The sequence below is a fragment of the Molothrus aeneus genome, chromosome 3, assembly GCF_037042795.1.
Source record: "Molothrus aeneus isolate 106 chromosome 3, BPBGC_Maene_1.0, whole genome shotgun sequence".
In the NCBI taxonomy this organism is placed as follows: Eukaryota; Metazoa; Chordata; class Aves; order Passeriformes; family Icteridae; genus Molothrus; species Molothrus aeneus.
In genome coordinates, this window is record NC_089648.1 from 35,407,159 (window position 1) to 35,424,423 (window position 17,265).

General features: G+C 39.6%; 1 protein-coding gene across 1 annotated transcript; it reads right to left on the reverse strand.

Annotated features, from left to right (window-relative positions):
* Nucleotides 1-3,976: 3,976 nt before the first annotated feature.
* LOC136554260 (plasminogen-like) lies at nucleotides 3,977-16,326 on the reverse strand. Its single transcript, XM_066546106.1, has 11 exons — nucleotides 16,278-16,326; nucleotides 13,338-13,473; nucleotides 12,594-12,700; nucleotides 11,435-11,549; nucleotides 10,222-10,385; nucleotides 9,528-9,657; nucleotides 9,287-9,405; nucleotides 7,677-7,839; nucleotides 6,690-6,820; nucleotides 5,697-5,856; nucleotides 3,977-4,184 (listed from the first exon to the last, which is right to left on the reverse strand). Exons 1-11 carry the CDS (start codon nucleotides 16,324-16,326, stop codon nucleotides 3,977-3,979), a joined length of 1,482 nt encoding a protein of 493 aa, XP_066402203.1.
* Nucleotides 16,327-17,265: the final 939 nt, after the last annotated feature.

Consider the following 17,265-nt stretch of genomic DNA (forward strand, 5'->3'; position numbering starts at 1 on the left):
AAAATGATATGCTGAGGAGGTTGGCATGAATAAGTTTTATTTTCTCTTTAACTCCCACCCCTGAGGCAATCCAGATCATTTTAGTAGTAAAATTGTGCTATATGTCATTTCCCATGATGTCCATTGACCTTTTCTCTCTCCCTGAGTACAGGTTCTGGAAATCTCCCTGAAACCTGCTTGGTGGGAAGAATAAGGGTGGTGATCTGGGACATGTGTATTTGTTTGGGTTGTAGGGATACCTGGACATGGAAGATTGTGGAGACCAAAAGTCAAGGTGGCCTAAATTGAATTCGCCAAGCTTTTTCTGGAACTTGGCTTACAAGTCCAACAAGTATCACAAATAGTTGTATGAATTATCTAATGTTAGAGAATGCTAAACCTCAAAGTAGGAAAATGATGCCTCCAGGAGGACAGGGAATCACAGATGATCTGCTGGATTTCTTTAGGTGCTAAAAGACTGCTGCATGAACTCACCCCCTGGAGCCTGATTATCCTGTGATTTTTGGATTCATGAGATGGTGGGGGGAAAAGAACTGTATAAAAAGATGTTAATTATGTTTTATTGGTATATCAATTGCCCTTTACAGGAGTTTCAATATGCTTTCCTCTTTCCTTTCTACTCTGCCTGCTAGATGGGACCCTGATGAGACCAAAAGAGGAAAGGTCCCAGTGCCGTGGTCCTCGTTGATGTTTTGAGATGCAAGATCCTTGTCAGAGGCTGGGTAAGTTTAGCGTCCTCAGCCACTTTTTGGGGTGCTTGAAATGCTTGCTTATGTGCTGCTAGGTGAGGTGGTGCCCGGCCCTGCCCCCAGACCCCTCAGCCCTGGCAGAGCTGTCAATCAATCAATCAATCAATCAATCACTGACATGGGAGTGTGGTGCTAACCCAGCCCCTGACTGGCCAAGCCACTGGAAGTCTCTCCTCAGGAGAAAGATCCATGGAGGCTTAATGGAGCACAGGGCCAGCACATGGTCTGGACCCTGCCAGCTTCCTGGAGTTCCTATCTCACCCCCAATGGAATCCTAGGAGGTGGTAGCTCCATATGTGTTCTTCTAAATCTCTTCTGTCTTTCTGTCTTTCTTTCTCTGTCTCTCTCTCTCTTTCTTATCCTAATTCTCTTTTCACGGAACTTTGTGGGTAATGTAAGATCTCATAGGTTTAAAGGTTTCTAGGTGAAATGGACTAAGTAAATTTTAAGTACTAAATTAATGCTAAGTACTGCTATGATAGGTGAATGTGGTGTCATATTTAATCCTTTTGCCAAGGTCCCTTTATTTTCTGTGCTTTTGCCAGTGAGCTTTTTTGTGATTTTTCACCTCTTGAGAGTATCTGGTTGGGATTTCTCTTTGTGCCAACTAGTGTAAAGGAACCTTCAATTTAATTCCTGGATTAAGTATTTGGGGTGTAACAGGGGTGAAGTAGGAGCCTTACAGCTGCTGTCACATGCAACCATGTTGAATCACACAGGTACAACAGGGACACTCTGACAGACAGTAACAATTGCTCAGCTTGGCTACTGCTTTGCAATAGCTACTTACACTCAGCCAGTAGAGGTATTTATTTAGAATTCGTATGAATTATTACATACTTTTTAAAACCAGTCATAAAACCATACTTGGAATGTTGTTTCTGACACAGGGACTGCTTTCCAGAAAAATTAGCCAGCATCCAGATTCAGTGGGAAGCCACTGCATTCTTGATCCAAGAAACAAAACCAGGAAATTGGGCAAAACCAGGCTTTGATGGCTGGGTACAGTCCAGTCCCCAAGAGGTGACTCCATTTTGGACAAATCCGTTCTACTCTTGGCAGACCAGAGGTTCTCCAACTTCAGCCTAGGGAGGAAAAGAGAGTATGAAGTAACTTCTCTAGTAATGGGGACACTAGCCATGCAAACAGCAAAACACTGGCAGGAATAATATTGTAGCTCCAAAGGCTTTAAAATGTGACTGACACAAGGACTGTAGAAAGTGTTTTATTAGACTTGCTGGAGTAAAATAATTGGGGGTGAAAAACCCCTTGTCTCTAAGCATCCAGGCCATGCTCTTGGTCTGAAGATCCACCAGTCATGGGTGTGAGTACATCCCCAGATCACTGTGAGATCAATTACACACAAAAAAATGGAACTTTCCTAATTTTCCATATCCCCGATCTACATGATCTGGACAAATAATTTAACTGAATGCTTTAAATTCCTTGAAATGCAGGCATAGCAGGACATGAATACCTGTGTCTGATGATTTTTGACTCTACCAATGAACACACTGCCCACAGTCTCTAAGTCAGTATATTACAGTATATATACAGTATATTCAGTATATTACAGGCTTTGCTTCAGGTGAGTGGGATATTCACAACACTGGGCTAATATGAGTAAGATATTACCTTACACAATTTTCCTGCTTTTCTGGTTGACTGTGTGGGTTAAGGAAAAAAAAATGCTGTGTATACCTCAGTTCCTAGGCTTCATGCAGAAATGTTGAGCTTCTGAAACTATTTCTGAGCCTCGAAAGTCCAAATTACATGCATTTACCTGCTTATAGTCAAAGTTAGATTATTCTTACCCCACAGTTATCTATGCTTCCCAAAGTAAATTCACCACAAAATTAATGATTTTTAACGCTTCCATTCATAAATCCAGGGTGATTATATATTGATATCAAGGAACTTTAGGCTAAACATTTTCTGTAACCTATTGCTAATATCAGGAAAGACTTCAAGATTTTTGCTAAATTGGTATCAGTGAGCACTTTCATGAGAGAAACATATTTCAGCAGCCCATTAGACTGAAGGAGCAACTTTTGCTTCCAAGGACTTTGCTACAGGTTCTTCTTTTCTGCTGCATGTAAGAAGAGCACCCAACTCAATTTAGAAATGTCTCTTTTGTTCAACCCTACCACCTTTATTTGCAAAATAAGTAACTCATGCAAAGCTCCACTATACTTTAAGAAATGTCATACCACTTAGACAAATGTGAGCTGTCAATTAAAGAAGTAACAAAACAGGACAGAGCAAAACCTCATTTATCTAATTTTGAAAAACAAATCTGCCTTTGAACAATACAAGCTAAGGTCACCCTCCTGAAAACATAAAGCACAACACAAGCAAAATTCTTATGATAATAAAAGTCACATATTTCAATAGCACACAGCTGGAGAAATACTAGAAATGTCTTTTTTCCTCTTGTTTACCTAAATGAAAAAGGTGAATTTCTTTAGAATGCACTGTAAAATGACATAGGCTACAGGATATATACTAACTAGAGAGCACTTGCTGCAAAATGCAGCAGTACAGATCAGAGAGCTGCAGGAGGGATGTAATTGTTGCATTGCAAGCCTAGTCAGTGAACTGGTTTTGGCTTAGATAGAGTTAATTCTCTTCTTAGTAGCTGGTAGAGTGCCGTGTTTTAGGTTTAATATCAGAATAGCAATTATAACACTGATATTTTGGTTGTTACTACATAGTGCTTACGCTAACTCAAGGACTTTTCAGCTTCCCCTCTCTGCCAGTGAGGAGGTGCACAAGAAGCTGGGCAGAAGCACGACCAGGACAGCTGACCTGGCCTGGCCACAGGGATGTTCCATCCCATAGAACAACATGCATAAGCATTACATGCACTGGATGGAGCCACTAATTGCTGCTCAGGGACAGGCTGGGCATTGGTCAGCAATTGTATTGGGCATCACTTTTGTTCCTTGGGTTTTATCTCTCTCTCATGTTTTCATTACAATTATTACTATTATTATTGCCACTATTATTATTGTAGTTATTGCACATCATTTTGTTTCAATTATTATACTATTCTTATCTCATGAGTCTTACTTTTTCAAAATTCTCCTTCCCATTAAAGAAGGGATGGGGGAATGAGTGAGCAGCTGCATGGTACTTAGTTTCTGGCTGTGGTTAAACCATGACACTCAAGAATAATTTTGACAAGTTGCTATTTCCTTTACCATAGACACTACAGGAGGTGATGCTTATAGCCAGCTGTTACCAGATGTGGTGGGTGTAGTCCAGCCAATGTTTTGTTCCATCATTCCAGGGGAGGCATTCGATGCAGGCTCTTGTGCATGATCATTACACCTCTTGAGTTTGCAGTACTCCCATATCGTGTTGGGGTCAGTGGTGAAACACCACGGGCTGCTGTCACCATCTGGGTTTCTACAATAGTTGTCCCTCAAATCCCTGCACAAATAAAGTCAACAGTCATGCTGCATAAGACTGAAAGTAAGCACAGGAATATCTTGACAAAAGAATGTACTATGTGCATCTACTATGTACAAATAATAGATTTATTTGTTTTACTTTTGGCCAGATATCCTATTACCAGCAAGAACATCAGTGGTTGTGATGCTAGTGAAGAGTTGTATTTCACATGTGCATTGGAATCCTAAATATATTTATGCATAAGGAAACAATTCAACTACTGGCTTATATCTGGCTATAATATTTCAATGTACTAATACCTAAATAATTACCCTACATGGCAATTAAAAAAAAATTACAAGTAGGTGTGTGTAAGCATACACAATTGTCAGAATGTGTGAACTAGTAATAAATATGCAAGAAAATTCATACTATTGTGGGGAACTTAGGCTTTTCCAAAATTTTTTAAATGTTAAAAGGTTCCTTCTCATATTCAGAAGAATGGCAAACAAATGCTTATGCAATTGATCCCCTCTTACACCCCAAAACCCCATTTCTACTGAATGGGGTAGTCCTCTACTGACTTCAGTGAGAGGAATCCCATGTCTGTGCTGGTTGGGGCATGGGGGAGTAGAATTTCTCTTTTCAATAATTTGCAGAGTTGCAGTATTTCCCCCTCCTAAATCACAGCATGGTCTCAGAATAAAAAATAACTGAAATGCTTTTTCTCTGAATATGACAGAACACGTAAATTCCACATTTTCCCAGCTTGATTTTAATTTCCTAAAATGTTTTTGAAAGATATCATCCCCTCTGAGGATATTCCAGTTTTTTTGTGCCAAAATAGAACTGAAAATTTCAAATTATTTAGCATGACAGCATAAAAAGGGCAAAAAATTAGAAAAGTATCAATCTTCCTACTCATAATCCACTAAGCATGATAGGTTTCGTCACAATTGCTCCTGTAATCCTTTTGCTCTCCTGCCCTTACTAAAAACTGGCACATTAGTGATTTTAGTGATTTTGATTAGCTTGTCACTGCTCCAGTCATTCCTGGTGCAGTTTTGTTAATCTGAAGAGGATAAATCAAGGGGGAATTTCAGTGCACACAATTCTGGGTGCCCAATTCCAATGGCAAAGAACACTTAGTTGGCATTTCTAAGCATAACCTATCTGACTGGGTTTTTTGTATCATAAATGATGTGTCCTGCCCAGATTAAATCATTAGAAAGGCCACAACAGCAAGTCTCAAATTCATAAACAAAACACATATTTCAGTAGATGCCTTGTCTCTTGATGCAAGTCTCCTGGTGTTGCTTGCAGAAGATCATATTTAAGAGTAAGGGACACAGCTATATTTTACTCAGAATTTGGATAACAAGAAAACACAATTCTTACAAACGAGACTAACAGAAAACATTTCTGTATCTTAGAAAAGTTCTCTTTTATTGATATATTCCCTAGCAGTGTTTTAAAGCATAGCTGTGCAAGGATAATACAACCAGCAGCAGTTATTGCCAGAGAAAGCGAGAAAAGGTGAGATAAACGTACGCGTCCGGGAATCTCTCTGGGGTTTTTATATGCCTGTGTGGGAACATGGAGCTCCAGGCCTGGCACTTCTTCCCTGATACAGTGACAGAAGTTGTGCCACGATAACTCTGCCCTTTGCCTCGGTAGCACTCCTCTGTTAGGGGAGCTTGTACAGGCACATCTGCAGCAAACAACAGAAACTGGTCTTTGGCATCGTAATTTTAATGTTCTTACTGAGCAGGCACAAGAAACCTCAAACACACAGGATGACAAAATGAATGACTCGTTTATGCAGAGAATATCCAGTGAAGTCATCACACCTGCAGCAGAAGGGCATTTCCAAAGATACTGAGAAAACTTTCAGTTTTAACATCTTACATTAGATGTTTTTCAGTGAAGGGTTCACCAGTTTCATTTTGGCGTAAGTGAACGTGTCAGAATTAAAGATTAGAAAGTTCTCATGCAAAATCCTCAAAGATTAGATACTGGTGATTTTGCCCATGATATTTCTCAAACAGACATTATGTTAAACTTCAGTCTCTCTATTATCCTTTGGATTGTAAGACTTTCTTGTTAATTTTGTGCTTAAATGAATGAATGTTTCAATGTGATTTTTAATTGCATTGAAAGCTCTTGTTGCCTCATTTGTGGTTAACTTCTAAAAATAGGAGTTAATTTTGTTTAGCAATTTTTTATCCCTTTAAACCTTTTAATTTTTCATTGAATTTGCTATAAATGGCCTACCTTTGGAAAGAAAGGAATATAAAAACATAAATATCTTTCATCCTGTAACTCTTCTGTCAATTCTGCTTGTGATTTGTACCTTTCACTGTATTTCCCTAACCACTCAAAGTTTAATATTTGGCAAATTTTGCAACATGCCAGGCAGACAAACATTAAGAGTGATAAAGTGACTGAAAAAAAAAAAAAGAGATTTAGCACATTTATAATATGAAACAATGACTCTTTCACTGTTTTAAAGTCCTTATCTCAGTTACAGTCCACTATTCATACCAGCAATCCCTTGTTCTGTTCTGTCACAGGGAGGAATTGTGCAATATTCCCATCTAATGTTGCTGTTGGTGGTGTAGCACCAAGGCTTCTTCTCTCCATCAGGGTTTCTGCAGTAGTTTTCCTCTAAGCCCCTTAAACAAGAAACAGGAATGCTGACTTTAAACCAGTCACAGAAATCCAGAAGAGTTGTGTGCATGACTATTAGAACTACTGCATGCAGAATTCAACTCAGTGGTATATTTATTCCTTTTGGAGATTGGTTAACCCATGCATCACTCCTCTGGGACTAATCAATGGTCTTTAACTTCGCAGTCTGAATGCTGAATGTATAGGAAGAACTTTTCCGATGCTTACACTTTCTGCTCTTGTTGTTGAGGTCAAGATGCAGCAGTAAGAGCTGACTTCAAAACACAAGGCACTGATATCCCTGAGATTACAGTAAGAGCCAGGCAAGGCTGGAATGTGTACATAGGAACACTGGTGCACGCTGCTTTCTGCCCTGTGAGAGCGTACAGGGTTCCAGCTCCCTAGGAAAACTTGCAGGATCAAACTACAGAGCTATAACCCAGGTCAGTTCCAGCTATTCCTGCACATCAGTAATGCTCTGCAAACCCAGCTCCTCTGACCTTGGAGCACAAGGATGTATGGGAGTATGTTGTCATTGGATCATCACTCTTCAGAAGAGTAATGCATTGAAGATGTGCCAAAACACAGCCAAAGGATTTTTAGCATAAAAGTAGTGAACTAACTATAGCTCTGCTGTGGGATGTGGAGGAGACAAGTGAGAAAAATGCATCAGAATAAACAGGGAGGCAGAAAAAATATGAAGAGCAAGACCTGAACAGAAGTAATGAGCACTGACAAACAGTGAGAATTACAACTTAACAGCATAAATGAGGAAAACCTGTCCTCCTCTTGCCTCTGCATCTAGATTAATAGGGAACAACTGTTCTTTGGTATTTGTTAGAATGATGAGGCTCAGCATACTTGCAGGGGTATCTGTCAGGAACCCAGCCGTGTTTGTGAGGAAACTGCGTGTTCCAGTGTTGACAGGCATTTCCCGACTCAGTGATGGCTATCCTTCCTCGATAGTCTTCTCCTCTCCCTGAAAGACACTGGGAGTCCAGGCCAGAGACTGGTGGGGGTGTAGCTGTTACAGGAAAAGAAGAAAAAGAAAAGGAAAAGGAAGGGGAGGAAAATATTGTTAAGTAGTGCTTTCAAAAATATATAAATGCCTTTGTTTTGGTAATGTTGAAGATGTATTTTTTTCTTTCAGCAGAGGTTACACTGGTTAAAAGCCATGTCAAAATCAAAGAGGACATTTTTATGGGCCTCCAGACTGCCAAATGGATGTCCTGTGTGTGCCCTTTTACAGCAGCCAGTAAATAACTTGGCTGGGTTGAGCCAGACTCTGTGCCTACTGTCCCCTGAGAGCAGAGCAGGAAAGGCAGTGAGTAGTCTTGCACAGTCTTGTAAACCTGAGACGGAGTTTTATTGAGTATTGTATTACAATAATACAATACACACAGGTAGTGTGGAAGGGCAGAAAGGACCAAGAAGAAATTGTGAGAGAAAGCAGAGCAGCCTTCAGAGCTAAACCTCTGGAGTCAGTGTACTGGGGAAGAGGGACAGAAGGAATAGTGAAAAAAAGTAAGAAAGTGAGATGGTCTGCCATGTAGGGAACAGCAAATAAAACAAGAGTAATGATCAGAGGCATAGAACCTGCAGAGGGCAAATGGAAAATGAACTTACAGCAAATACTTATACAGAATTCCCTAAGGACATGAGTATGACCCTAAAAGGTTGGTATGTTCCTTAAGCTTTAAGTTTTATGCACAGGATGGAAATGTTATGGTAACGGTCACAATTTATCATAGAAAAGTCTATAAAGAGTTATTCTGTCATCAGTAATTGAGCATGCTAAGTGAACTACATATAGCAAACACACACCACTGCTTAGAGCACTGGCAAGTGCAGATACATAAGAAAGCAATCTCTAGAGAGAAAAACCACTCTTTAATTGTTTTTTCTTGAAGTGCAATCTAGTTCTACAATAGGGAATGTTACCTCTTAATTCAGTGCCTTGGAAATATCCAGATTTAGTGTGCTCAACTTAATGGGTTAAGCTAGCTCACTGATAAGCCAGGTTTTTCTCCTGAGGCCTGAACCTGTTTCTCAAGATTCATACCTTGCTAAGAAAAAGGCAGTGCTGGCTGTGCAGATCAGACCCACATAAAATATCACAGTATAACCACATGGTAATTTAGATGATTTCTATGAGTTAGCAGAAACTACCACCTGATTTAACCTTAATGTCTTGCCTCCCAGGTAAGATGAAAAGTAAAATGGTTAAAGGCAAATTATGGTTTCCCATAACATCTTTGGCCATACTGCATTTTGTGACACCTTCAGGCTCACTGACCATACATGATTTTACATTATAGAAATTTAATGAGTGATTCTGCTTAATTATGTGCACTTTCCCTGATTCACAGAGATACCTGTAGGTTACTCAGAACTGTGGTTTCTTTTCTTTCCCCTCCCTGCATAATTTTAATGAGCTACCCTCTGGAGTGATCTCAGGAAATCAGACTCACTGCACCGAGGAATGTTGCAATATTCCCAGCGTTTATTCGGGTTGGTAGTGAAACACCAGGGCCGAAGTTCACCATCAGGATTGCGGCAATAATTCATCTTCAGATCCTTCTCTGGATAGCTGTACATTGAAAATGGAGAGAAACTTGGGAGTCAGCAACAGCCACGTGCAGCAATGAGGCTGTCTGCAGGCAGGCTCTCCCAGGCTCTGGGGGAATGAATTTGGTGCTGAGTGTCACTCACTGTTTCAGGATAAATCCATGCATATGAGGCTCTTGCACATCCCAGCGCTGGCACTCCAGTCCAGACTCTGTTCTGGAAACTTCTCCATGGTAATCCTCACCATTACACTGCATGCACTCTCCCAGAGGTGCTAGGCAGAAGGAAAAGAAGCAAGGAACACACCAGCCTATTCAGGGAGGATTATGCTGAAAGGACAAGTGGGGTTTGCTCCAGCTAACAATGAAAGGAGTTCAGAAAGCTGTGCATTACAGCCTGGCCAAATCAGTAATGCTTCTGAGTATGTTTCACTTGCAGGGAGGAATTTGTCATGTATCTGCATGTACTGTTAGCAATAGGAGTTCAGTGTGTTGCACGGCACTTGGGTCAGTCTTTACCCTTGTTACAATTAAATAAATTACTGGTGTAAGAGCAATATAGTCCTTACCCAGATCATTGCAGTTCTCTGCCAGTAGAGTAAAATGTAGTAAGACAGATAAAGATAAAGCAAACAATATCAGCAAATTTAGTTCTTCCATATTTACAAAATAACTTTGATAACTCAAGCCAATTAGGAAAACAACCCCTCTGTTGAGAACTTCTTAAGTTCATCTTGATTTAAATTCTAATTTGAAAAAATCTGTAGAAATAAAGCACAAAACAGTAACAGGAATAATATTACCTATTTGAACATCCCTTTTCTGAAAAGTAAATATACCTTCTCCAGTGTGCATGACCTGGTCCTCACACTCTGGGATGGCACAGTAATCAAATCTCCTGACAGGATCTGTTGTGTAACACCAGGGTCCATTTTCATCTGCATCAGGGTTTCTGCAGTAATTTTCTTCCAACCCTGCATCAGGGTGTTTTTCAGGTGTATAACTGTAATAGTATTAAATTTCTATTTTAATGCCAGTACTTTAGTGGCGTGGAAGGGAAAAGTTCAACCTGCTCATCTAGCTGGGAATTTTATTCATTCACAGTAAAAATGAGAGAAACTGGTTTCCCATTGTAAGCCATAAATGAAAACTGAAAAATCATTCCTAACTACAATTATTAGTAGCTTTTTCCCTAGCCCCAGTTGCTGGTAAGAAGTGAGCTTACAGCCTGTAAGGACAATGACAGTCTCAAAGGACAATTGTTGTCTTTAATATGTGCATCCAGTTGATCTAATCCGCTCACTGCAACCTGTGGCTCTGTCATGTGTTTGTCTTAATGGACCTGCTTTAAAAGTTGTGTGTTTCTAGAGACTATTCACCAAACACAACTAGGTCTCACAGAGATCTGAAGCAAGTGAAGCTAGGCTTCTTCCTACAGCAACCTTCCCAGAGAAGACTAAATTACTTTTAAATTATCTGAACAAGAGTATCCGAGTGTATTTAATTAGAATAAAACCAAAATATTCTCTTTAAAAAACTTCAACATAGATGAGAGGAAATGAGTCCTCTGCTTCCCCACTTGCTTCAGTGAGCCCAATGGCAGCCAGCCCTGAGAAGACTCTACCTAGCCAGATCCATTTGGTCCTTGGATACTTTTCTTTTTTTTTTTTTTTTTTTTTTTGACTATCTGTATGGCAGGTAGGAGGAGCCTAGAGTTGGACAGATATCACTTTATACAGAGGAGAGTAATTCTGACCCCACTGTTACCAATACCAAAAATCTTCATCGTGTTGAGAGAAGGAGCATTTAATCTGCTTAAGACACCTCACTTTTAGTCACAACTTCTCTAGCTGACAATGCATCCTTTCCTTATCCAGATCATTGCAGTAGAGTCAAAAGTAACAAGACAGGTAAAGATAAAGCTGTTTCTAAAAGTCACCTGACAACAGGATTGGATAACTTGCACTATAAATCTGTGTATATGTATATATGAAGATGAGGAAACTTGGAAAAGGTTCAGAACAGCAAAAAGAAATGTAAATAGAGACATACTTTGGTTTGTGGGGCATTTTTTCTGCCCACTTCTGGCATGGAATACCCCTCTGAGTCTTGGCTTCTGTTCCTCTGTAGTCTGTCCCAATCCCTCTTTTACACTGCATAAGGTAAACTGAAATAGAATCAAATTTGTAAATTCAGTGGTGTTATAACATTCATTGGTACCAAAAATCTGCAGATATAACTGAGGCTCATCTGTACATGATGGACCATGTTTTACTCGTGTTTTGAACCTCTTGTGCCTGCAAACATTCTATAATGTATTTTAAAATAAATTGGTTACAGCTACTAGGCATCTAAAGATAGACATTCTGAAGCATTGTTATAAAGCTATATAATCAAGTAAAGAGGACAGCTATATCAAGTTTTTGATGTGCAAAATAATGCAGGCTTATACTATCATAATACAGGGATAAATAGGAATGTCTTTCAGCAGCAGCTGGGGATTCTTGGATAGGCGTTGTTCATAAGCATATTTGCAGCGTGGGTGTCATCCAGCTATCCCTTTAAGTCAGAAAATACTTAGTTATCAAAATGCACTTATCACATAAGGACCCCAAACTTTTGATTAATCTTAGCCTTGGACTCTCCCAGGTGTTTTTCTAGTGGGATTCCAAGACCGAGCATACAAATCATGTCAATGGTGCTTTTATTGGCAACAGACACTGTAAATCTCCAGTTATTGAGGACAGTGATCTTGATTTCCCCTTCCTTTTCCCCATTCTTGTTTGTACAAGAAGAATCTCCCCAAACCTCAAAATATAAAATGGAAATGTTAGAGCAAGGACAGGAGACCAATCTGCTAGGAAAAAATGGGTTCCTCCTAAATTATTTTAGCCTGTCTAAATAATAAAGCTGGACACATCTGACACCCAGGGAGAGGAGATGAAGACTATATAACTGGGTCTGGGAGGAAGGCAACAAGTAACTTCCCAGTTCAAATGGCACATGGAGACCACCATGGATCTAGGCCTAGGTATTTGATCCCTCTTGAACAACATTTTTAGTAATGTGGCTTCTTCCTGTTTGTCCCCCAAATTCTCTATTAGTTTTCTGCCCTAGAGAGGGATTTGCTCCAGCACTGCAGCAGGGAACAGAAGGATGCCATTAGAATAGGCTTGATGAGTAAATATGTTACGTCTTACTGTGCACATACTTATCTTCTCATAAAGAACTGTGTCTGTGCTGGCAAATGTCACTGTCATTTTAGCATTTTCAGCCAGTGTTAAACACTGTAGCTTTTTCCTGGTGAATAGGAAAGCCCTGTTGAAATTGAGAAGGAAGCAATATTGACATAGGAAGCAATATTTTAAATTCATTTCAAATTATTAAACTTATAAGTATTTTTCTATAAATTATTAATTTGCTAGCACTGTCTTATATTCATTCTTATCTTTCAGATACTGCACTCAGTATTTTAGACAAGTAAGAGGTTAGGTTTATCTACTACTCTCAGGTGGCTCACTTATTCAGGATATATGACTTCATGAATAAATTATTGGGTGGGGAACTAGAAACTGCATTGGCAAAACATTATCGACATCATCCTAGCTGCTCAGGTTAGTTACTGTCCCTACAATGAACTAGAAACCTTGCACTCTTGTGAAACAAAGCAGCATCCAGCTAGAGAGGCTCAATCAGCTCTCCATGTAATGTTGGATAAGAATGGGAACTTGAGTATTTACTATAAAATGAGCAGTACATTGTAAATCCTCTCTTTATTTGATCTTGTGGTAATTTATGGCTGGAGATAAGTCACAAGCTAAAGGCACAGCATGGGAGACACTGCTGTAGGCAGACCTGCAGCAGAATGGGGATGAGGTTCTGAGTAAAGGTAGGAACATATCATTGATATGCAGACACCTGCAATGGTGCAGTCTTAAGATTCAACAGAAATTACCTGCAGGTAAAATTTCTTTCAGCTTCACATTTGTCTGCGCATTCTTTTTCATTATTTGTCTCGTAAAACTGTTTGTTTCGAGTAAGTATCCAAACACCATCTGTTCTTGAATAGTCATCCAGTATATCTCCTTTCACTAGAAGGGAAGGAAAGGAATCAGACATTACAAATGAGAATTCTGCAGTTAAGAAGATATCTGTATTTCAGTCCCATTTTCCATGTAGCTTGGACAGGTGAAGACAATTTATTTTGCATAATTCTGGGTAAAAGATGATAAACTCTGCGGTTATTTCTGTCTCTTGACAGAATCACAGCTGAATGGCTGCAACATGTCATGGGAAGAATGAGGCAGAAGAAAGATGTAGAGGCAATTCTGATTAGAGTTATGCATGCGTTTGAAGCTAAAAGCAAAAAATGGGAAACAAGAGTGAGCGGGAATGGAGAGAGAGACTAAGTGGTGTCAACACCAACCAGAGAAAGATGAAGGGAAGTGATACCCATAATCAAGGTTTTGGAGAAGCACGAATTAGGTGGATGGGAGATTATGACCTGTGGATTGTGCAATCCCTGCAGCTTCATTGGTCACTGCCTAGCTGTTTGTCCCAACATGTCTTGCCCTAGAGCAAGACACCTCAATCACAAAGTTACTATACAGCCTTTTACAATGCCCACCATTGTTTTATTGCAATGGGTTGAGCAGACTTAGTAATGAAATTGTCAGGCTACATCTCTGTTGCAACAAATTAACCCAAGATTTTAAATTAGTAAATCAGTTAGTATTATTAGATCTGAAAGTGACATATGCATAAGATTTATATTATCTACGTGCTAATAATTCTAACACACCTCTAAAATACTGTAGCTCAAAATAGAGTTTACCACCTAATTGATTTTTTCTTTTTATGTCTAAAATGATTGTATATTTCTGTTTCTAATTTCTACAAGAGTTTATTTCCATCTCCAGCATCAGGTTACAGTGTTGCACAAGTGAGTTTAATTGGTCATATGGTTTAATTATTTCATTTTTTTCACTATACATTATTATTGACAGATGCAGGAAGTTCATAATTTTATACAGCATGCTCACAGGTAATGTTGTGAATTTTTCATTTACACACTCATATTAGGGCTGAATTCACTGCAACATCACTCCAGTGTTACTAATTCCCATGATATATGGGCCATTCATCACCTACCTCCATATGACACAGATTCACACAAAATAAAAGATATTTTGGCCACTAATGAAAATAAGATTATGCATTGCCTGAGGGCAGAGTTGGCTCAATGCTATAAAACCTGCATGGTTCAAGAAATCCCTGACACTGAGGCTTCCCCTATCTAGTCTTACTGTTACAGTAGGGCTATGCAGAGCACCAATAGCCTAGCCCACTAATTTCTCCTGATGGAGTAATAGACAAGTGCTTCCTTTCTTGAATTTTTTCCTAATTTAACTGAGGCAACTTTTCCAGGGGACCAGAAAAAGAAAATTCTCTTTTCCAAATTTTATTTACTCATCTTAAAATTCTCTATTTTTTCAAAGAGCTCTACTTTAGATACTATTCCTTTTCACTGACTATAAGAAAAAAATTATTGCAGTTGGATTGAGAATAAATACGTGGGAATTTGGATGACATGTATAAAATAAAAGTCAACATAGATTGGCAGAAACTTAGATAATAGAAAAGAAAAGGTGATGCTGGTTGCCTTAAAAACACTGCAAAATGGAAACTTAAGAAAAGAATATAAGAGATTTTAAATGTATCAGAGAGTATATTAGTCCAACAAAAATCTATATAAACCCAGATATTGCATAGGATAATTGAACAGAATATTCAAATGCATGTGAACAAACAAATTTCTTAATTTCCATAAGCATCTTTCCAGATTTGACCAATACTAACACAGAAGATATAAAAATTGGCTTTAAGGAAGTTGCGGACCGTCACTTTTGAGCAAGTCAGCTAGAGCTGATAACAATGAACAAATAAAACCCCCCACTTTCTCAGTTGTCTTTTATCACCTTGTACAATCACACAATGATATGTCCCTGGTATTCTGACCTGAACTATTAAAAACTCATAAAAACTGTACTGATATGTATTTATCAGTACTTTTTAAAAGTCATTTAAGTGCCATGCAATTATACATAATTTCAAAGTACAAGAGAGTATGGTATCTGATTGAAATCCGATTGAAATATTTACAGCATATGGAGTATTTATTTACAGAATTTGTAGATAAGCTTGAAATCCATATATTACCATCAGTGGAATATATTATCATCTTTTGGAACTGTAAGAAAGAATTCTGGACATATTCCTGGAGAAGGTGATCTAGGTTACTGGGGAGTAAATTTCTACCTAGTGCCCTCAGGAAGAATAAGGGAGAACACTTCATTGTGTTTGACAACAGCAAATGTGAAATTGTTTGAATATAAAGAAGCCTGTTAATTTAAAATTTTGTTTTAAATATTCCATTTCAAAGCTTTAAAACTCCTGTCATAAAGGATGAAAATCAGTATCACTGTGCTTAACAATGCTTGGCAGTAAACACCACTTTACCTTTAGCGTTTGATCCAAAGCCTGCTGAAATTAGAGCTAACTTCTGACTGACTGCTGTGGGTTTTGCACAAGCCTTTGACAGGCTGCTTCCCAAGGGTGCCCACATCTCTGGCCATGGGAAAGGTTTGCCTGGGGCCATTAGTTGCCCATGCAGGCACCAAGGCAGCTGGTCTGCTGTTGCTAATGAACACAACCCTGGGGCAACCACGGCTCTCTCTTTGCTCAACAACAGCTCTTTCTGACCAGCTAGGCCCAAACCCATCATTGTCCAGGAAAAGAGTGACACATTGACTTGGGGACCTACCTTCACCACACAGAGCCTGCTAGTGTTTGGCCCCAGTCCCAACCAGGCAAGCAGAAGGCAAAGGGCTCTTACCTGAGCTGAGCAAGAAAAGGAAGAGAAAGGCAGCTTTGCTAATCCCCATTTTGGCCCAGCTGGTGGGTGCTGGAAGTTGCGTCTGTTGGTGCACAAAGTTTTATTGACTTGCACTGGAGTGAGGCAGCATCAAACAAACAAGACAGGAGGATTAAGTTAATCATTCTCCTGTGCTGTGCCCCCCCTGCCATGGTGTGGCTATCAAAACAACCTTGAATTGGATGGATTACCAAATCAGGCTCAATAATTTCTACTGTATACTGGGAAATGTGAAGGCACTTTCTTCTTTTGTGGGACATGTTTTTTTTTTTTTTTTTCCTCAGATTGCTTGGCATCACTTTGTTAAGGTAAAGATGAGGATCATAGTGGTGGAAAGTATGGGAACAAGACACAGTCCACACACCTAATTCTATATAGTCCTGGGTATTCAGCTTTAGGTCTCAATGGTATTTCCAGTCAGAGACTTGGACTGCTTTAGATTGAAACTGCTGCTGACTTGTGCTCCTGTGTAAGTCAGTCCCCCAAAACAGACCCTGAGAATGCTAACTTCTTATCAGAATTGTTTTTAACACCCTCCCATGCCCTTTCTGGAGGAAAAAAGATACTTCCCTCAGGCCTTTTCTGTTTCTGGTTTAGTTTTTGTTGTTCATGACTTGGGAGGTTGTTCATAACTTAGGTTCAGTGTATGATGTGCCTTTGGCCTCCAGGCAAAGCTGCTCATATCTCAAGTCTGCCCAGACCTCAGGGTGTGTGCAGGGTGCCCTATGCATTTCAGCAACATCTGTCACATCTGTCAACCCCATGGGGCTCAGCTAAGGCAAGCCAGGCATTGCCAGCCATAGTGCCTTCAGGAATTTCCACTGGCCTGTCTGGCTAGTCAGGGTAGCCTTTAGCTGGGATTGGGTGGGAGGAAGGTGGGAGCCTTGTATATTCCCCTCTGTGCTGGGAGTCACCCGGGTAAAGGCAGTGGCCAAAAGGTAAACGGCTC